The following is a 22240-nucleotide window of genomic DNA, read 5'->3' as shown; positions in this document are numbered from 1 at the left end:
CCGGCAGCGTTCTCAACGCGACAGACGTAAGTGCCTCTGTGGGTTCCATTCACGGAATCAATATTGAGGATCGACATTTTGCGGCTCATGCTGCCTATGGCGATGCCCAGGCTTTTTCCGTGGAAGATCGGTTTCTCGTTGAGACTCCACGAGAAATTGGCCGGCAAATCACCCTTATTCATAACGCATTGGACTGAGGCGGTGTCCCCGGCGTTGGCGGGCTCCTCCCCGAACTCGAAAGGTAAGATTTGAGGGGGGACTGTGGGGGACAAGCGAAACTTTAATGAAATCTAATAAAAGAAAAGCGAACCGTTGACACTAAGGAGAGTGGTGTGATTAGTTTCCCCGGCCTGGTTTCTGATCTCGCAAGTGTAGGTGCCTCGGTGAACAGCGCTGACCGGCTCAATGTTCAGGATGGAGGTTTTCTTGCTGATGGTGGTGAGGACGATGCCGAGGGCATTGCGGGGCTTAATTTCCTCTCCATTAAATCTCCACGTGAATACGACTGGGAGGTCTCCTTTGCTCATCACGCAAGAAACTGACGCCGTCTCACCCTCGTTCAGGATTTCCTCGCCAAATTCGAACGGCGTGATCTGTGGTGGGACTGGGGAGCATGTGAAAGTGGGTTTCTAAGGGGAAACTACTTTTAAAAAGGAAGGATACAAGCAATTTTCGATAGCCGATAGCTGTACCGTTGACGTTAAGTACTGCGGTGTGGTTGGTGGAGCCGGCCCAGTTCGCCGCCACACAGTCGTAGGAGCCCCTGTTCACCCCGCTAACCGAGTCTATGTTTAGGATCGAGGTTTTCTTGTTTATGTTTACGACCACTATTCCGAGATCATTGCCCCTTTGGACTCGTTGTCCGTTGAAGTACCAGGAAATGTTAAGCGGTTGGTCGCCCTTGCTGACGGCGCAGGATATGGACGCCATGTCTCCGGCGTTGGCGGGTTCCTCGCCGAACTCGAAGGGCAATATTTGCGGGGGCACTGCAATGACTCGCGCTACAGGGAGCTACTTGTTCTACCGTCGGAGGAACGGGGCGTGTGTGGCAAACGATGTAGCTTTGGCGGGCATAAACATCTCCGATAATATAACATTGGCCATTTTTGATACACTTTTATTCAATGTACTGATGTAAAATCTGAAAGAAAGGTTATTAATAAACAGTTGCAAAATAAAGCCGCTGTAATATGTTTTCATAAAATTTGAACATCGATGTTTTAGCTTAGAATGCTTCAGAGCTAGAGAAGATTTAATAAAAACAACTGTAATTCATTTGGTAATTCAAATGAATTACAGTTGTTTTTATTAAATCTTCTCTAACTCTGAAACATTTCTCAATTGAAAACATTTGTTTTGTGTGTGGTGTAATGTGACATTTGCAACGGCTTTTCTTTGCGACAAGAAGAGACACAAAGTCGCATTATGATGATGAGAATTGAATTAGTAACTTTGAATAAACCTGTATAAATAATTGTATACTTCAGGTTCTCTACTGGGCAACTCTGTGATTTATTCTTCCACTCATTATTTTCTTTTTTTTAAGAATTGCACCAATGTTTAGATTAGGTCTATAAGTATTAGAGCGAATAAATTTAAAAGTGGAAAATATGACTTGGAACTCCGGTAGCCGTTTAAGAAGTATAACACTCTTACGGTAGATGTCGCTAAGGGTCCCCTTGACCTATAATATGGTGGAAAGATTTGCTGGCTAGGGATGAGGTCTTGGTGGCTCAGATGGCAGAGCGCTGGAGTATCGATCCAGAGGCCGTGAGTTCAAGTCTCACCCAAGACAGTAATTTTTCCACTTTTAAATTTATTCTAAGCTTAATAGCATCGTTCGCAGACGTTTCTGCTTGTTAAAAATTAAAATTAGTATGGGTAGCACATCGTAACTGGTGAATTTCCAATATGACTTGGAACTCCGGTAGCCGTTTAAGAAGTATAACACTCTTACGGTAGATGTCGCTAAGGGTCCCCTTGACCTATAATATGGTGGAAAGATTTGCTGGCTAGGGATGAGGTCTTGGTGGCTCAGATGGCAGAGCGCTGGAGTATCGATCCAGAGGCCGTGAGTTCAAGTCTCACCCAAGACAGTAATTTTTCCACTTTTAAATTTATTCTAAGCTTAATAGCATCGTTCGCAGACGTTTCTGCTTGTTAAAAAAATTAAAAATTAAAATATTAGAGCGAAGTTATCCGATTTCCTATTTTGAAACTTGTTTCAGTTGGAACATCTTTCTTTCTATTATTCTACTTTATATTCTTGTTTCCCTTTTTCTTCTTTCTTTATTGATTTTATTTGTTTATTTTTATTTTCTAATTTTGTTTTAAATAATGAGTGGTTGACTCTTCTTTCTTAACACGCAATAAGAATAAATGCTTTTTCTTACTTTTGTGCTGATGAGTGAGCTAATAAATTCTTAAAATGTATGAAACTCATTAAAGTAACTGGTTTCGATATTGTTTCTTACACACTTCATTAATTATTCTTTGCTTAGACGATAATTTTATTAGCTCACTCAAAAAATGGCTGCTGAAACTTGACTCTAAAGGTACCTTGCAGTGGTTGATTAATTACGAGTATGTGCTGTAGGTAGGTATCCTTATATGCATAACCAATTATAAAGGGGGTCTCTTTCTCGTTCAAGTCCTAATAATAAAGCTTTACATAGTGCTCAATGTGACTTGTATCTTTTATAGGGCAACAGAAAATTTAGTTTCCGAAGACTTCAGACTCTTTGGAGCCTGAAGGAGAGAGTAACTTTAGAGTCAACGTTCAAAGCCCGTAAAGAGAGTCAAATCAAACGACACTCAATGTGCTCAGTTCATAAAACGTTCATTATGTGCTCAGTTACTGTCACGTTAATATACCTACAGCAACATTCTTAACCGACCATCGGTAGACCTTATATTGCAATTAGGTTCACAAATTGTCAATTAGCAGTGTGGCCGATGGTACGTCAGAAAGTGACAGCAGCATGGTACAAATGAACGTTCCTCCTTTTTTTAGAGTCGGTCTAAGAAAAGTCTGCAGCGGATTTGATAGCCCACGCAGTGTAAGTGTTATTTATACGTCATATAATTTCATAGTAGTTTGACGTTTAAAATAACATGTGCACTGCGTGGGCTATCAAATCCGCTGCAGACTTTTCTTAGGCTGACTCTTGTTTTTTTTGTGTAGTTGAACTTACCCATGACTTGCAGCTCTAGCGTTCCCCGGGCGCTATAGCCCTGGCTGTTCTTGGCGACGCAGGTGTAGGTGGCCTGGTCGCTGTTGCGCTCCACGTTCTCGATCACCAGGGTGCCGTTCGGGAATACTTTCTGTTTACGGTTGATTGGCAGCACGCTGGAAATAAATACAACAACAAGTACAGAATACTCGTCTAACCTGATGTACAGTTGTCCAAGTAATCTTTAGATTAGAGGTTTGAAATTGTTACACTGTCGAGCTAACAAGCAGAGTACAGTGAGCCATAAATAAAACCAATTTTATACTGAACGCGTTTTCAACAGGATTTGCATTCTGGATCCAAATTGTACTTCCGTACACCTACCGGTGATGCTGCATCCAGCTAGTTCTGGATTATTGTATACTCTTCTGTCATCTACACATTTAAATGTCAGCGTATACACATCATTTACCCGTACCATATGATATGGCCAATATTTTTTTTAAATCCCCGAAAAGTATTCATTAGGTACTTATATAACTTCCGCCAGTTTCAGTGCTGCTTACATCGTAAAATTTCATTGTCATCGCACTCTTAACAGAGAACAAGTACTCACCGTCCGTCTCGCTCCCACACGATAGAGTCAATGGGGTATCCGGCGACGGGGCAGTGAGCGATCAGGGTGTCGCTGGCCACGACGGGCCGTTTCTTCATGGGCCGCACGTACGGCAGGCCGTACACGTTCACGCGGGCCGAGTGCGATGCGCTGCCAACCTGGAGTTTCAAACATACACGTTACTAAAGGGACTAAAGGACCTGCGATGCTCGGAAAGAGAGAGACAGAGGGTGAGGATGAACTCGGCTTGCATCAAGCTAGAGGCTAATCCCCTTATTCATAAAACTTCACGGGCCTGATTTAGTTAAATATGTCCTATCCATTTCTTACAAATACATAAGTCAACATGATAGATAAAGACAAATGATTGATAGCTAATTCGGGCCAGTGACGCGTTTATGAATAATGCCATAAGTCATTGACATCGTCAGCTTTTTGTTATGGGTTATACTTATATCGCGTAGCCTTGACTCGAGTGTGTATAGGTTGACAGATGGCTCAACATTCAAACTAGATCAGTGCTTTAACGATACTTCTTACTCAGTACTGACATTGGAAAACCCTTTATCTTCCAATCATTTACACAAAAGGAACATAAAACTTGCTGCTTGAAATGAATTAGTATTAATGTCAGACAAATAGGCTTTAGGTTGGCTCATTTCCAATAATTGTCACTTTAAATGCAAAACTGTTGAGTTTGCGTGCCAATATCTATGTAAGTACTTCTTACTTTATTAACTCAACTGAAACGAGAATAGACTATCTTGATAGACTTTTCGATTATTAGCTACTACCTGATATTACTTTAATGTTGGTACAAAATTGAAACTAAATAATAACACGCAGTAATGTGCATAGAAGCAACGCATTGGATATGTGGGAATGGAACTGAGCGATTGTTCCCTAAATTACCTTGCTCGAAGCGATGCAGGAATACAATCCACCATCATTAGTGTGTACAGAAGAGATGTTCAGATGCGACTCAACGTTGCCGTCAGCGGTAACGAACTGTCCGATCTGCAGGCGTTCTCCACTGGATAACTTCTCTCCGTCCAAAAGCCAGGCGATGTCAGGAGTGGGGTTACCGGACGCGACGCATTGGAGACGTAGAGATGGGCCGGAGCGGAGGGTCTGCTCTTGGAAGTTCTTGCGGATTTGGGGGGGTTCGACTGGAATCGGAAAAAAGATAGTCAATAACTTTTAGATTTTCATGACTTAAAAGTATCTAACTGATTAAATGTAGAACACAACATATTAGAACATAGTTTTCGTTACTCTTATACACGTTCCATGAAGAAATGTTTTTGAAAAATTCAAAAGAAAGAAAAATTCAGAAGTACTTTACACTTGAAGTATGTATATGGACAGTGTGTAGCATCAATAATTGTCACAGTTTTGATTTAACGGACGAGTTTCAAAGATTTTCTGATACAATAACAGGCATCTTATCATTTATTTGTATAAAAATAAATGTGTATTAAATATGAATATCTTACATCGTCCTCCAAGTTTAAGTTCGGCGCTAGCTCCTGCACTTTCCTGGTCGTTCCTAATGAAGCACTGGTACATTCCCTTGTCCTCCTTCTTCACTGATTCGATCCTATAATCAATATAAAAAACCATGTATTAATTAGCAAGGTTACAACAATCATCAGGAGCTGACAATATAACATTTTAGTTTAGACAATCAAAAACTTGAAAAAACATGAAATTTTCAAAATAAGAATGTATGCTTATGAATTCGGCTCTATCGGCTAAAGAATAAGAATCTTGCTTGTTTTTCTTTCATCATACATTCATGATTTCTGCTCAGGTGAGCAGAGGATTACAACATTTATGACATCATACCATTGTCGTTCTTAAACCACATGATCTTCACTTGCAGGTGGACACGGTAGGTCTACCGATATAGAAGTTCTATGGGGATGGATCAACGACCGTTTTGAATATATTATCCAGCACTATTGCTACCCTTAACTGTAAGTTTATATCTTACCTGAGCTGAGGGTCGTGGTGCTTCATGTCCTTGCCGTCCTTGAGCCAGGTGATCGTTTTGACGGGGTTGCCTTCATATTTGCAGGTAAATACCGCGGGTCTGCCAAAATCGACAGTTTGCGTAGCTGGTTCCACGGTCGTCTTGAGAGGAGCTGTTACTGTTAGTACTGTTTCCACTGATTCGCCTGGAAATTTAGTAAGACGCATTCATTTATTATTCTACATATACTAGAATATAATAGACATATTTGTTATTACTGTTATTAGGAACCATTAGAACAACATTAAGTATATGTATCTATGTAAATGTAAACATACCACCAACAGAGTTGTTGACCACGCACAGGTATTTTCCAGAATCCTCGACCTTGGCTTCTTTGATAATCAGAGTTCCAGATACTTGTTTCACTCGGTCGTTCAGCGTAACTGGCTGCTTTCTCGTTGTGCCGTCGATAAACTTGTACCATCTGAAACAAAACAGAACAAGTTCAGGGGGAGAATCAGGCAACTTAACTAATCTTGGACACTCAAAGATAAAATCGCTACAAAGTACGTTCAAGACCAAAAGTATTATACTTATAGAGTATCCTCTGTCACCCACCTGAAAACCGGCACCGGAAACCCTTGACTCAAACACATAATCGTTCCCTTTTGTCCGACACCGAACTCAGACTCATGTAATCGACCACTAGACAGCTTGGGAGGGATACTATTCGTAGGTTCTTAAAGAGAAATACATATAAAGTTGACGTGAGAAGCTTCAACCCTACCACCCAGACATATTTGGCTACTAAATTAAAAAAAGGTACAATAACGAAAGCGCGTGAAAGCACATGGATGTTATGTGCGAGCTACGCGAAGCACAAAGTAAAGATCGAAGCGTTCATAAAAGCAAGAACACCCTGACACTTACCGGCAGGTGTGTACGCTGTTCTATACTTTGGCTGGGGACCTTAAGGTCGCGGCCGGCCGCGAGTCACGCCTTCATGTCACGCGGGCGGAGCGGCCGCCGCAACAGACTGCAATAACAACGCACATCAGTACATTGGAATGGGATGGTGAGGCTACGTGATGAATGAATGCGTGAGATATCGGCGGCCGGCCGTGACAGGGTTCAAATCTCAATAGGTACGCATTTCTTTGGTTTACTCGCAAATGGACATTTTATCCTTCAGATTAATCAAGAGTCCACACTCTGAATTTTTAATTGACACCTATCACTCACCTAAATAAGGGTGCCGGGAATGCAGCGACTTGACATGTTAAGTATGCATTGGTCCCTTGGGAAACGACGAAAACTTCCCAACCTTCGAAGTGTTTGGCTGAATCTTTTCTAGGTGGTATCTTATTAGTTGGTTCTGTAATGGATGGATACTTGAAAACCTACAGATCTCTATTAAAAACCCTATGGGAAAAGTATCGGACAAAATAAGAATATCTCTATAAACTATAAAGTTAATCTCGATAAATCTTTCGTCGGTTCTGGGTGTATGGGACTTACCTGAATATGGGGGCGGGATAGCCGGATACTTCGCAGGTGAGATAGACGGACTCTGTTTCAGAAACTAAAAATATTTGTCCACCTTCAAATTTGCGGCTTTTCTCACTCCGTGGGGCGATCTTGTTGGTGGGTTCTGCAAGAGAGTAAGTAGATAAATTCAACGCACCTTGACAACGGCACGGGGAACGCTTGCGCCGGGCACAGGAGAGCCATCGCAGAGTTTTGTGAATAGTGAACCGCAGCCTTCTGCGTCGAAGTGATACTCGGTGCAACACTCCCGATTGGCTCTAAGAAATGTTACATGTTATGAACCGTGACTTGCCTGAATAAAGGAGTAGGGAACGCTTGCGCCTGACACAGTAGAGCAAAACTTTTGTTTATCTCCTCGACGAAAGTAAAACTTTTAGAGTTCCCGGAAAAAGTAGGAGCTTTCGCACCCACTGGCTCTGAGGAATGGAACACAACGCTTAAGAAAAAACTGTCCTGCTGTAAAACATTATTTGAAATGGAATAGATTAACTTGCCTGAATAATGGTACAGGGAAAGCTTGAGCTTGACATAGCAATCCGAAGCTTTGTCCAATTGTTCTTATGAATGTCGTACTACGTGCGTCCGTGGAGAAAGTTGGGGCTTTGGATCCCACGGGTTCTGTTATTCAAAATAAACAGTTGATAACAGAATACAACACTAAGTACTTGCCTAAAAATAGGGGCGGGGTAACTTTGAGCCTGACAGAGAAGTGCGAAGCCTTGTCCGATGCGTTTTCTAAATATACTTCCCATTGATTCCGTAGAAAATGTCGGTGATTTAGCGCCCACCGGTTCTACAGAAGGAGTTAAATTTACACATTTTATACTCCCTGACAAAAATCATTATATTGTTAAACTTGCCTGAAGATTGGTACTGGAAAAGCTTGAGCTTGACAGAGAAGGGCAAAGCTTTCACCTCCATGTCTTTTTAGAGATGAGATATCAGACTCAGTAGAAAACGAGGGGGCCTTGGAACCGACGGGCTCTGCATAAGAAGAAGAAGCAGTTAGTACCAAACAAGTTGGTACAACGCGCAAATACACCGGACCAAAGTTGGTGTATACAATTTAAGCTTCATAATGCAACAGTAAAGGTTAATAAAACTTGCCTGAAAATCGGTATGGGAAAAGCCTGGGCTTGGCACATCATTGCAAAATCTTGACCTCTATGTCTCGTGACCGCCGATAGAGTGAAATCATTGGAAAATGTCGGCGGCTTGGAACCCACAGGCTCTGCGTAAGAAAATACGTGACGTTAGCTTACCTAAACACTGGGGTGGGGAATGCCTGGGCTTGACACAGTAACGCGAAACTATTTCCAATCTCTCTAACAAATATACTGCCTTTTGAGTCAGTTGAAAAAGACGGGGCTTTTGCTCCAACGGGCTCTATAAAAAAGTTTATAAAAATTAATATTAGAACCTACCTGAATGAGGGTTTAGGGTACCATTGATTCTGGTTCAATTTAATTAATAATTGATAGGTTTCGGTGGCTAGGAAGCAGCTGATCTGATTAGATCGAGTGAAAGAAAAGAAAAAAACCGCTTGAGAAACGATTGACTCACCTGAACAGAGGAGTGGGATGCGCCTGAGCTTGACACAAGAGAACAATAGCTTGTTCCGCCGCTTTTGTTAATGTAGTACTTTTAAACTCTGACGAAAATGTCGGCGCCTTCGACCCAACAGGTTCTGCCAATTAAGCTTAATATTAGGATCATTGTTTTTCTTACCTGAATATTGGGACGGGGAACGCTTGTGCTTGGCATAACAGAGCGAAATCTTGACCGGTTCTACGAGTAATTCCAGAGAACTGTACATCGTTTGAAAACGTAGGGGACTTTGAGCCAACGGGTTCTATAAGTAAAATATTAAAAATAATTCATTCACCTGAAAAGTGGAACCGGAAAGGCTTGAGCCGGGCACAGAAGATTAAGGCTCTCGCCTATTTTCCTCACATACCATGAGAATTTGTTATCAGTGGAAAATGTAGGAGACTTTGATCCAACGGGTTCTAAAATAAGATTGTATCTTAAATATATTGCTTCGTCGAGCAGGAATTATGTATTTGTGTTAAATGCTCACCTAAACAAAGGGACAGGGAACCCTTGAGCAGGACACGTGAGTGCAAAATCTTGACCAGAATGTATTTCAAACCACGCTAATTTGGATCCACTTGAGAAAGCAGGACTTTTGGAGCCGATCGGTTCTAAAACAATAAAAGGCTTTAAATACCTGAATAAAGGGGCGGGCGATCCCTGCGCTGGGCATAGCAATGCAAAGCCTTGCTCTACGGCCTTAACATACCACGCCATTTTGAAATCCGTCGAGAAAGTAGGGGCTTTTAGGCCGACAGGCTCTAAAACAAATGCGATATTTTTAAAGACTCACCTAAACACTGGGACCGGGAACGCTTGTGCCAGACACAACAGCGTAATGCTTGAACCCATTTTGAATTCCACAAACTCTATTGTTTTTGTAGGCACCTTGGGTGGAGCACTATTTATTGGTTCTACAAGAAAAAAGAGACATGCCAATAGTTCAATATTTACCTGGAGAGCGGAACTGGGAAGGCTTGAGCGGGGCACAGCAGTGTCACACTCGAATTGACAGATGTACTAAAACCTCTAACACTGTCTAACGTGGGAAACTTCGGAGGAACTCTCCCCACGGGCTCTAAACAGACATTTATTCTATTGGATTCACAACATCGATACTTGTGAATTACCTGAATATTGGGACAGGGAAAGACTGAGCCGGGCATAGCAATGTAACAGTATTATTGGATTGCGCCTCTGTGATGTCGATCATTTTCATAGCCACTTTGGGAGCAGCACTGCCCAGCGGTTCTACGAAAGAGTTAACAGTTTAGTCTTTACCTTGATAAAGGAACTGGGAAGGCCTGGGCGGGGCACAGCAATGTCACGCTTGCATTGACTGATGTTTTAAAACCTCTACTATCGTCCAAAGTAGGGAACTTCGGAGGAACTCGGCCCACGGGTTCTAAACATGGACATTTTCTCTACTGAATTCTACGACATGACAATATCAATAGCAAATTACCTGAATATTGGAACAGGGAAAGCCTGAGCCGGACAGAGCAACGTGACGGTATTATTCGATAACTCTTCTGTGAGGTCAATCACTTTAGTTGCCACTTTTGGAGCCGCACTTCCCAAAGGTTCTACAAAAAGGTTTGTGATTTAGAAAAAAATATATATACCTGAACATTGGGGCTGGAAATGCTTGCGCAGGGCATAAGAGCGTGATGCTGTCGCCACCGTTCGCGTCGAAGGCGCGAAGTTTATCACCAGTTGTGAATTTTGGTTGTACGCGACCCACAGGCTCTAAATATACATAAGTGCGTATTGGTGGGATGTTTTATCTAAGGATTACCTGAACATTGGGGCAGGAAATGCTTGGGCGGGGCACAAAAGTGTGATGCTATCGCCTCCGTTAGCATCGAAGGCGCGGCTTTTGTCACCAGTCGTAAACTTAGGCTGAACACGACCAACGGGCTCTAAGAATATATAAACGCTTACTGGCATGCTTCTAATTAAATTACCTGAATAATGGGACGGGAAAAGCCTGCGCAGGGCATTGGATAGTCAAACTTGAATTAAGAGTAGCGCTGAAGCTCCTTGAGCTATCCATTGAAGGGAATTTTGGAGACACTCGTCCCACAGGTTCTAGAGAGACAAACAGACATCTAAGTAGGTACCTGAACAATGGAGTGGGGAACGCTTGGGCCGGACAGAGCAGTGTCACGCAAGTATTCGATGAAAAGGTAAAGCTGCGTCCGGTTTCCATGGACGGGAATTTTGGAGAAACCTTGCCCATCGGTTCTGTCCAAGAGAAAACGTTAGAGACAGTTTTGAATTACCTAAATGCCGGCGCAGGGAACCCTTGAGCTGGACAAATCAACGGGGAACGCTACCCGTGTTTGCAATAAACGATCGGCTAACATCTCCGGTAGCAAATTTTGGAGATACTTTTCCCATGGGATCTACGAATTGGAAATTACATGTTTTTAAAATTTTTTGTGTGGTAAGACTTACCTAAACATTGGGGCGGGAAAAGCTTGTGCAGGACAAAGAACCGACAGAGTTTGGTTACTTTCGAAATTGAATAGTCGACTCTTTTCTAGACTTGGAAACTTCGGTGATACTTTTCCCATGGGTTCTGTAGCAAAATATTATTGTTTTACCTATAAAGTGGAATCGGGAACGCTTGAGCTGGGCACAATAAAGTAATACTGCTGCTCTGCTGATAGTCCACAAGACGCCCTTTATCGATATTGGGGAATTTCGGTGATACTTTTCCCAGGGGTTCTACACACAAAATATGCATAGCTCAAAAATATGTAACCAATAAGTAAGTACCTGAAAAGTGGAACGGGGAACGCTTGAGCCGGGCATTGTAATGCAAGCGAATGATTTTCTTTAGCTCCCATCCAGGTGCCCATCAATAAAGTGGCAAATTTTGGTGACACGCGACCAACCGGTTCTAGGGGAGGATTGCGAAATGGTTAAGATCAAGTACCTGAATAATGGAGTAGGGAACGCCTGCGCGGGGCACTGCAATGCGTATGATTCGTTTTTCTTAACCTCGAACATTGTGCCAGTGAGTACGGTCGCAAACTTGGGAGGTACGCGGCCAACCGGTTCTAGAAATATGTATAGATAGTAGAGAGTTGGTGTGCTAAGATTACCTGAAGAGGGGTACAGGGAATGCTTGGACATTGTAATGTAAACGAAGCTGCCAGCGTGGTAACGTACATGGCGCCGACTTGTGTGGTGGATAGCTTAGGAGGCACGCGCCCTACCGGCTCTGGGGACGTAAACGGTTAGATTTGAAGAGTCCTTACCGGTACATTGGCGCAGGGAAGGCTTGGGCAGGACACAGCACTGCCATGTTAGAGCCTTCGCTAAACAGGAACCCGCTGGTGGTCGACGCGCTAGGGAACTTGGGAGGCACCCGACCCACGGGTTCTGCACATGTTGGGAGAAGGCGGGTTTTCAAGGATCGGACCAGAACGTTTTACCCAGAGTGGACTTTGACCGGCCAAGTTACCCCTACTGTTCTCTATACGCCTAATTTTAAAAACGCGAGTCAAGGCTCTGCAGGGTACCCTATCCCAACATTCAGGCAAGTCGTTTAATACAAAAAAGTTTATAGACACAAATATTTGTGTGTGTAAACTTCGCTATTAATAGTAAAATTAATAATCTCAACTGTATGCATATTGATTGTCCGTAGTAAGATACCTTGAAAAGTATAAGGTACATATTTGCTATAAGAAATAGTAAAGTTAGACAGAGATTATCAATTTTCTTTAAAAACAATCATATTGAAAAATTTAAGCAGAATATTTCCAGAACTGCAATGAAATTGATATCAAAAATCATCTGCATATTGACAGTTGATTGATTGTTTAAGCTGTGTAGTTTAAATTTAGTTGTTACCGTTCGTATGTTCGTATTTATAATATTAATGTAAATGGAAATATTCAGCACTATATTCTATAGATTTCAAAGACAACTAATTAAATTAAATAAAACTTAATATCAACAATGTCTTTAAAATGCTACCAAACTCTTAATAAAAACTGTACGTTACTAATGATTACGAAAACCTGGGGTACGTAGATTTAATTAAAACGACATTGTTGTTATTAACGTGACGCTTTGAATTCATTACCAGCAATAAAGAATTGATTATGAATATGAATTACAAACTGCATTATAAACAGTATTAAGTAATTGGAATGTATTCATATATTTTATACGTAAGTATAATAGTGAATGAATTTGTAGCGTCACCTCAAATAGAAAATAAGAAAACTCACCAGTGATGACGAGACGTCCCTTAGTAGCGGAAAGTCGAGTTTCTCCCGTAAGCCTGTGCTTCGTGCGACATTGGTACGATTTATATCCATCCTCGGGTCCGACATCTCTGATATGTAGCTCTCCAGACGGCAGTACTAAGTACTTTCCCTCTGAAAATTCATAAGACATTGTAGAATTCCATTTTATAGACCAATTATATACATAAATTCAATTTCATAATTTGTTAATGGCTCCGCAGCTTAAGGCTGCCTTACTTACAAATTTCATAGCATGCAGGAAGGAGGATCAGAGGAAAAGGTAGGCCGTGAGGCCCATGGAGTCACGGGAAACCAATAGGAACACTCCTATGCACCACTGGAGAGACTTGATCGTTGGAGACGAAGGCCAAGGACGGCAAAAACTCGTACCTAAGTCATGATCGGCGTCGAGATTGATTTCGACGTCTTCTGCGTCTTCGCTTATGATCCACGAGACTACGGTAACGTACTCCGCAACAAAGCTCGGGATGTGACACTTAAGAATAGCTGCGTTGCCTCTCAGAACGTATTCCTCCATTAGATTTACCGCATACGCTTGTGAAACCACTGGAACAATACGATACGAATTGTCAAAGACGTTTCCAAAACATCAATTCAATTTTATCTTTGACCCTATAAAGGAAACCTAAACATACCTATCTCTTCCCTATCCCTGCCTATCTATCTATCCCTTCGCCAAAATCGCAATATTACCTACACTGTTAGCTAGAAATATCTACTACGACACGACAGTGTTAAGGGCTGGATGGGAAACCTCGGGAGCGGAAAGGAGTACAACCAAACAAATACCTAAATTTGATGAGTTGTCGATATTGATTTCGTCCTCCTGTTCGCCCTCCGAAACTATCCAAGACGCGACTGACACATATTCGGAAACGAAACTCGGAATTTGGCATTTGAGAATCGCAGCATTTCCGCGTAAGACGTATTCTTCCCAGAATTTCACGTCGTAAGCTTGGGATACGACTGTAAAAGATACTTGCGATAAAATATTGCCCTTGATTTACATGTAATTTTATATAGTTAGTAATATTACGCAGTAATAACTGTAACCACAGGACGATGATTCACAGCTTATGGACTTAGATCTTGACGGTAAACCGTGACTCATCAAATTGTCGCATCTCACTAATTCTATTCATTGGTGTTTTCGCACTGCTAATTATCCAATCTGTTCATTGCCTAGAGAATAGACTCCCCAGTTACAAAAAACAACTATGAATATACTACAATGGAACAGGAAATGATAAGGAATGAGTATGTGTCTGGATTCGAAGCTATCCTTATTTACCCAGATTAACGTCAGATTCTAAATTTATCTCCAACTCATCTGTATCCCCTTCGGAAATAATCCAGGAAGTGACCGTGACATATTCGGTGACAAAACTCGGAATGTGACACTTTAGTATGGCGGCATTTCCGCGCAGAACGTTCTCCTCTCAAAGATTGACGGTGTACGACTGAGACACCACTGGAATAAATCAACTTAATTAATACGTAACACGCAGAATATTCTTCTAAACTAAACCTCGTTGACTTGCTTTTCAAGTAGGATCCGGGCAGGAATTTGGGATTGTTAGTTAACAATACCTAAGCTAGCTGAATCTTCTACACTAATCTCTTTCTCATTAGTATCGCCCTCGGAAATAATCCAAGTAGATACAGTCACGTACTCAGTGACGAAGCTCGGTAAGTGGCACTTTAGGATGGCGGAGTTGCCACGCAGTACGTTTTCATCCATCAAGTTAATCGTGTACGCTTGAGACACGACTGAAACAATGTTATTTGTCTTGTCACATTAATAAACAATAAACCGACAACTTAATCGACCTGACAAACGACGATCAAGGGAAATGGGAGGATGGCACGCCACTAGCTGTTAGATAAAAATACCCAAGTTAGTTTCTTCAGCGTCGGCGTTAGTTTCCAATTTGTCAGTTTCGCCTTCGGATATAATCCAAGAAGATACGCTTACGTATTCCGTGACGAAAGTAGAAATGTGGCATTTTAGGATAACTGCGTTCCCGCGCAACACGCTCTCTTCCATCAGATTGACCGTGTAAGCTTGGCTCACCACTGCAAATAACATCCAAAACATCCGGTTGAAACAGGAAAGGATCTTAGGAGCTAAGCTGACGAATTAACTATAAAATACCCTCTTTGTTAGTAACGTCTTCTAGTTTAATTTCAGATTCTTGTTCGCCTTCAGATATTATCCACGAAGCGACCGATACATATTCGGTCACGAAACTAGGGATGAGGCATTTCATAACTACGGAGTTTCCGCGTAACACATTCTCATCAACTAGTTGAACTGTGTAAGCTTGGCTCACGACTGCAAACAATAATTTAAAAACATCGACTTAATGTGTGTTACACAGGAAAGGATTTTAGGAGTTTAACTGATAATACAGACATTGACTACAACTACAAAATACCCTCTTTGTTAACAACATCCTCTAATTTAATTTCAGTTTCTTGTTCGCCTTCCGAGATTATCCATGAAGATACTGAGACATACTCAGTTACAAAACTGGGGATGAGGCATTTCACAATCACAGCGTTTCCGCGTAGAACGTTCTCTTCAACTAAGTGAACCGAGTACGCCTGAGATACCACTGCAATATTGAAACGACAACGTTAACCTGGCATAAACTACAAGTGGTCAGAGAGGACAGGAGGTGACGGATATTTTCTTTCTCATATAGTAAGTAATACCGTAAGTTTCATTTTGCGTATATTCTCCGCCATCCGTATCATGCCAAGAAACTATTTGCACATGATCGGAGACAAACGATGGAATGTGACATTTGAATACTGCGGCGTTCCCCCGAATCACGTACATGTCGTACACCTGCGATTCGTAGAACTGGTTGACGGCTGGAATTTACAAATTATAGTCACTACAACATGGCTACTGCTAACGCTGTAGGATTTGGTGGAGAGCGGATAGGGACAATTGGGGTCGGGCGGGCGCTCTCGATTACCGTAATTGCCGTCAGAGCCGTTTAACGAAAACGCAGAGAGGGACTTCTCGTCTGTTATCCATTCCACGACATTGACGTAATCCGCCACGAACGACGGGATTGAACACTTAACGATAGCGGAGTTTCCACGCAGGACATCCTCGTCGATCACGCGAGGTTCGTATGACTGATGCACCACTGTGAAGCAGAATTTCATTCATCCCTTCAAAATGGTACGAAATAGTGGGAGGGATAGGGGGTTAACATCTACAGGTTTTATCTACCCGACTTAACGTTCGCGTGTTCTTCAGCAGTAACAGTTTCGTTGTCCATAGTCCACGACACGACATGAACAAAATCCGCGACAAAGGAAGGCACGATGCATTTGAGAATGGCTGTATTTCCGCGCAAGACGAACTCGTCGTTGACTCTAGCCTCATAAACTTGAAGAACAGCTGTTCAAAAATATTAAAATTATGGATTAAGGATAGGAGTTTTCTTCGTGTTGGAGGATTTACCCTCTTCATGTCCGGGAAAGTAAGATCCTCCATCGCTGTCGGTCCACATTTCAACAGATACAAAATCGGACACGAAACTTGGGACCTCGCATTTCATTATAGCAGCATTTCCGCGGATAACATATTCGTTGTCCGCCTCGGCCTCGTAGGGTTGCGATATCACTGACAACATTAATTTTTATTTTTTTACGTTGCTAAAGGAATTTGGGATGGGATCGTGAGAATTAACAAAGCAAGACGTGAAAGGAGTACCCTCCGAGTGTGTATTGTTAATGGTGAGCGTTTGTCCGTCATCCATTATCCATGACTCCACGTAGACGAAGTCGCTCACGAAAGAGGGTATCTTGCACTTGACTATTGCGGCGTTGCCTCGTATCACGTACTCATTTTCGGCTTCGGTCACGTAATACTGTGACACGACTAAAGAATAACAATTAGTCACCTAGATGGAAATGAGCGGGTAAAGGTGTGGGACAGGCTTTTAGTGCGTCGGGAAGCGGTTACTTCATTGTTTAGCGAGGTATTGTTACCGAGGTCGTCGGAATGCGTAATCTCAGTTCCTTCTTCGTCGATCCATGCTTCTACCTTCACAAAATCGGCGACAAAAGAGGGAATGGAACATTTTAGGACAGCCGCGTTGCCCCTTATAACGTACTCCGTGAGGATCTCGGCTTCGTAGAATTGGTTAACAACTGAAAAAAGACGCGTGAGGTCTTAAAATAAGTAGGTAGAACAAACAATTTGGATTCGAGAGGCTCCTGACAATAATAATATTTGACAACAGGAAGACCATAAACGTCTCCAAGGTTTTATGGTCAGTGACATTCTATTGATTGGTAGTATAATTGGGGATGGAAAGCTGGCAACAGGATGCGGAGATATGTATGCACATATATTAGTGGTACCATTGTCTTTAGGATTTGCGGCGGCGTAAGAATTCCCATCTTCATCGTGCCAAGAGACTACATTAACGAAATCCGCTACAAACGAGGGTATGGAGCATTTGAGAATGGCAGAGTTTCCGCGGATGACGTATTCATTGTTCACTTCGGATTCGTACTGCTGCTGTACCACTGTGGACGTAGAAATTTGGAAATCCTTGAGGATTAGGAAGAAAGGGGGTAATAGGCGAGAGAGTAACCGTAGTCGTTGCCAGGTAAGAAGTCTTGGTTATCGTCGGTGTGCCACGAGAGAACCTCTACGAAGTCGGCGACGAACGACGGGACCTGGCATTTCAGCACAATGCTGTTGCCCATAATGACGTACTCCTTGTTGACATCAGTGTCGTAATGCTGGGCGACAACTAGCATCAAACGTTGTTAAATAGTTTTGTACCACAAAGAAAATTATAAATTTAGTCCCAAATATTACTGATACTATAATACCTGTTAGAAAAGATACACACTCATTGCTATAATTAAAATGGTTCTGCATGAATAGTAAAATCAAAATATTACGTAACTAAGTAAATATTCACAACGACTTTTCAACTGTAACTGACTGTACTATTCATGATGCACAGACATTTCATAAATTTAATCCTGTAATAAATAAGTACTTTACAATTACATATTGAATTGAAAACAATGTATAAATTTTCAATTGCAATACAAGAGACGCAACGCTGCACCAGTAAAATCACCGTCGCAGATATACACCGTGTTTTTTTTTTTGTATAAGTACATGAACTTGTGCAAAAATTTGTTGATATCTACATTTCTATGAGCGCCAAGTCGGTGGCCAAGTGTTTAGGTAGCGTACAGCCGTACAGCAGATTACTGCAGATTAAGGCGGTGCAGCTTTGCGTCTTTATTATGCTTCAATTTTATCGAATTCAAATCAAAGTTTAATGTAACCTGTGAGCGTATGATGGGTGCTGTTATCGGCGCGACAAAACAACTGTCGCTTTCTAACACCGCTTTATAGAAAGTAACAGACGCTGCGATTATCACGCGATCGAGGATAACTGCGACCATCATAACCGTAATGTTTATTATAGGTATTGTAAAATGTCGTTATCAGTAGCCTTGATGTGAGCTCCACGCTGCCGATGAGTTACATTTGCAATACAACAGGTGGCTGTTACGTTACATCAGCAAATAGCATTGTTTACACGACGCGGTTACTCAATACGGGTGGAAGTACAATTTGCATTTATTTACATGTCTGTCAACTGAAGCTTTTACGGTTGAAAACAACATAGTGTTCCGTTAGTAAAGTGTCTGTTTTTCATTCAAAACTAAATTTTGGCAGCCAAAATCAGTTTCTCTGATATGTCACATTGGTAAAAATATTGAAAAGGTTAGGAACTACTCTGCCACAGTAAATATGCCTACACCACGTCCCCGTGGTCAGCATAAGTATTTAACCGCTTTGCTGGCAAAAATTGTTATTTACGATATAAGTGCGAAAAAGAGGAAATCCCCTACCTACCTATACCTATTACCTATTCGCACGTGTATCGTACAACGTTTTACAGTACATATGGCCCTTTAAACTTTTGACATCGCACGAAAAGTGCTATTTTACGCACTAGTGCGGGAAAATAGGACCATATGTACTGTAATAAATATTTTCTTGACCATGGGAAGATAAACTTTTGGGGCAAAGTTATTACGTATGTTTCTACAGGGTGCTTCCTGTAACAGGAGCAATAAATTAAACTAAAGATTGTACTCCTCAAACTGACCAACATTTGTTCAGCAACTTTTAAAAATTAAGAATCGTTTAGACTTCCTCTTTTTCATACAAAATAAATATTGCCTTCAATGTACGCTGACATCAGGGTGTTTGACGTTACTTGTCACGCTTTTAACATAACAAAATTTGCAATACATTGCGTCTTAGAATAAACTTTAAAGTGTAATAAAAATCAAAACATGACTTATTTTCAAAAGTTGCTGAACAAATGTTGGTCAGTTTGAGGAGTACAGCCTACAGTTTAATTTATTGTTCCTGTTACAGGAAACGCCCTGTATATGTTGATTATATAAATTACAAATTATTCCGACCCATACGAACTTCCATCACAAACGCTTCCAGCATCACTCTACGCCTGAATAGGCGGTCCTTCACCGCGAGCTGATTATTTAATTGACCGGTCGTCCCCCGAAGGGCAGCGGTCCGTGACACGTCGCGACAGCCCAATAAAGTGCATCGGCAATTGTTACTTTATTACTAATCAAGGGCCGTGGCCGTGACAAGGGCTTATCGTTGTATACTGAGAGAAAAATCATTAGTAAACTAAACCAGGAATTAAAAAACAGTTCTGTACTGGGGAAAAAAATAAGTTTAGTAATAATTATAGACGTTTCACTATTTCTGTAAAGTTTATTTATTTCTACAAACAGCTCAGTAATCCTAAATCTAATTTCAACAAACAGATAATAGAAATTGCAAGAACTAATAGAAATTGCAAAAGTCAATTTGTTCCTATTAGTTGACTCTCCTTGTCCCCGGATTAAGTTTATTTTTGTAATTCTAAGTGTGTTTTTGTTATCCTTTTCTCTCAGTGTAGCATGGTTGTAGTTGTAGCTTTAGTCTCAAGAGCTTGTTGATTAACGATGTATATTTACTCTGTAATTAAATGGATATTGAAATACACCCAGGGAAATACATTTACTTTTTTATATAGTCAACAACACGAGGACAGTTGAACAAATACATAGTAATTTAGAAAAAGTTAAGTACAGCTTTTTGGCGTGATTTGAAAATAAGAAAAGTTAGTTCACAAACTTTTCTTATTTTCAATACTCGTATACTATTTTTGAGTGTTACCTATTCTGCTTGATCGGGCGGGTGATTTTACCAGTAGGTACAAATATATGACACAAAATCCATGCAATGTGACATCGCATCTTAACTTTCTCCAAGTAGGCCTATCTCGGCATATCTCGCCATATGAAACATAACTCTTTTATAATGTCACAGTCGTATTAGGTTACAAACGAGCGCGGGTCATAAGTCAACGGTCCGACCATGTTTGAAGTGAGATATCTTGTTTGATAAATGGTCTTCCGTGTATAGTTCAAACGTGTTCAATTACTGTAACTTTAGATTCTCCGTGTTACTTACATAGACCGTAAGAGGACGTGGTAGGAGTCAAATTCACTTGGCTAGCTCGTTTATACAGCGGCCTATGTTTAGTTTTAAACTACTGTAGCGAACTGGTCGGATCTAAACAGAGTTACAGGAACGATGTTACAGTGTTTTATGCTGTATGTGGATTGCTTGTTTTATGGCAACATTACGAAATAATGGCGTTAATTTGGATAACATATAGTTTAAACAGACACTTTGCTAAGGCAGTCTTTATTAAGTTTTCTACGTTATACTTCGAGATAACTTTAAGTATGCTTTGCTGATGCTTATTTTGAATAAAACTAGGTACTAATATATTTCAACTCTAACAGGTCAGATTTGAGCGGTAAAAAGACGTAAGTACAGACTAAAAATAGATAAGTCTCCTACGTCCTTTTGCTAGCTTTACTTTCACATGTTGGGCCGTGAGTCTACAGGACGAGCTTTGTGGTGATCTAAATAAGGCTTGCTGCCTCTAAGCCATAACTGCGCCCTGTAGACTCGCCAAGGTGGACCCTACGGCTGGATAGGACATAAAGAGAAAATGCGAGCTGGCGTTATGTTCACACAACATTTCGGTCTCCAAGTTTTTTTTTTTGAATCTTGACTCGTCTTAAATCTTATGTAAGTTATGTACAGTATAGTGATCAAAAGGTTTATTTCAGTCACATTTCCTCTTTACTTGAATTACCGCAAGTCTTACATGTGCGGTGTTTCGAAGGCTTTAGTCCTCTGCTGTTGACGCCATACGTTGCGTACATCGTCATGTTCTATAGACATTTTGTTGTCTTACAATATATCTATTTATTTAAACAGAACAATATGGTTGACTTAACACACTGACGCTATCGCAGCGTACGGCTCCAACCAAACACCAATACCTCACAACAATAGAATGAATTAATGTCTGTATGTATTACCAGCTCGCACGTTGACGTCGCGGGAGTGGATGGAGCCGACGGGGTTGCGCGCGAGGCACGCGTAGACCTGCGCGTGCACCTCCTGGCGGTAGTCCTCGGCGCGGAACGGCGGGAACACCAGGTTGCCGTTTGGCAGGACCTGAGGAAGAGGACAATCGTGAGTAACATCTACAGTATTAAGTTCTTTTCTGGATACAGACCACTTCTCAACATACCTACATAGGGAGCTGCAAAATTGCATGGACACGTTATGAATGTAATCCATTTATACCTGATGTTGGACATATTGCAGTTCCGTTCTGCAGCTCGCTGTATATGAGGGTGAGGATAAACAGAAAGTAAGTTTTGAGCTCATAGTTTTGGGCATCTTAAACATAAGCAACGTTTAGAAACCGGCAGATGTTGTTCCATGTGAAACTGTAAAGTAATAATAAAAAAAAATTTTACATGCATTTAAATATAAATGGACTTATCCGAAGATTACAGATGAGATGACCCGTGGTGTCCAAAAGTAAAATAGCAGAACTATAATTGGATTAAACCCTATTTTGACAAATCG

The 22240-nt window shown here is 41.4% G+C and overlaps 1 protein-coding gene across 8 annotated transcripts in view; it reads right to left on the bottom strand.

Annotated features, from left to right (window-relative positions):
• Positions 1-22240, bottom strand: part of LOC134679980 (cell adhesion molecule Dscam2) — a 106236-nt gene that overhangs the window by 41194 nt on the left and 42802 nt on the right. For 6 of the 8 annotated variants that reach the window (XM_063538975.1, XM_063538982.1, XM_063538970.1 and 3 more), the window contains exons 4-13: positions 21682-21820; positions 15091-15273; positions 13159-13308; positions 7286-7418; positions 6103-6251; positions 5786-5969; positions 5286-5389; positions 4702-4958; positions 3790-3947; positions 3195-3349 (exon numbers count right to left, since the gene is read on the bottom strand). In XM_063538975.1, the coding sequence (XP_063395045.1) occupies positions 3195-3349; positions 3790-3947; positions 4702-4958; positions 5286-5389; positions 5786-5969; positions 6103-6251; positions 7286-7418; positions 13159-13308; positions 15091-15273; positions 21682-21820 (1612 nt within the window). Of the gene's footprint in view, positions 1-3194; positions 3350-3789; positions 3948-4701; positions 4959-5285; positions 5390-5785; positions 5970-6102; positions 6252-7285; positions 7419-10038; positions 10160-12177; positions 12302-13158; positions 13309-13566; positions 13744-15090; positions 15274-17822; positions 17985-21681; positions 21821-22240 lie in introns of all 8 variants that reach the window. The other 2 variants (XM_063538998.1, XM_063538955.1) reach the window with 2 other exon arrangements.

Source organism: Cydia fagiglandana, chromosome 1 (assembly GCF_963556715.1).
Source record: "Cydia fagiglandana chromosome 1, ilCydFagi1.1, whole genome shotgun sequence".
NCBI classification, from domain to species: domain Eukaryota; kingdom Metazoa; phylum Arthropoda; class Insecta; order Lepidoptera; family Tortricidae; genus Cydia; species Cydia fagiglandana.
Note: the sequence above shows the minus strand (reverse complement) of the source record. Positions and strands in the feature narration are given on the sequence as shown.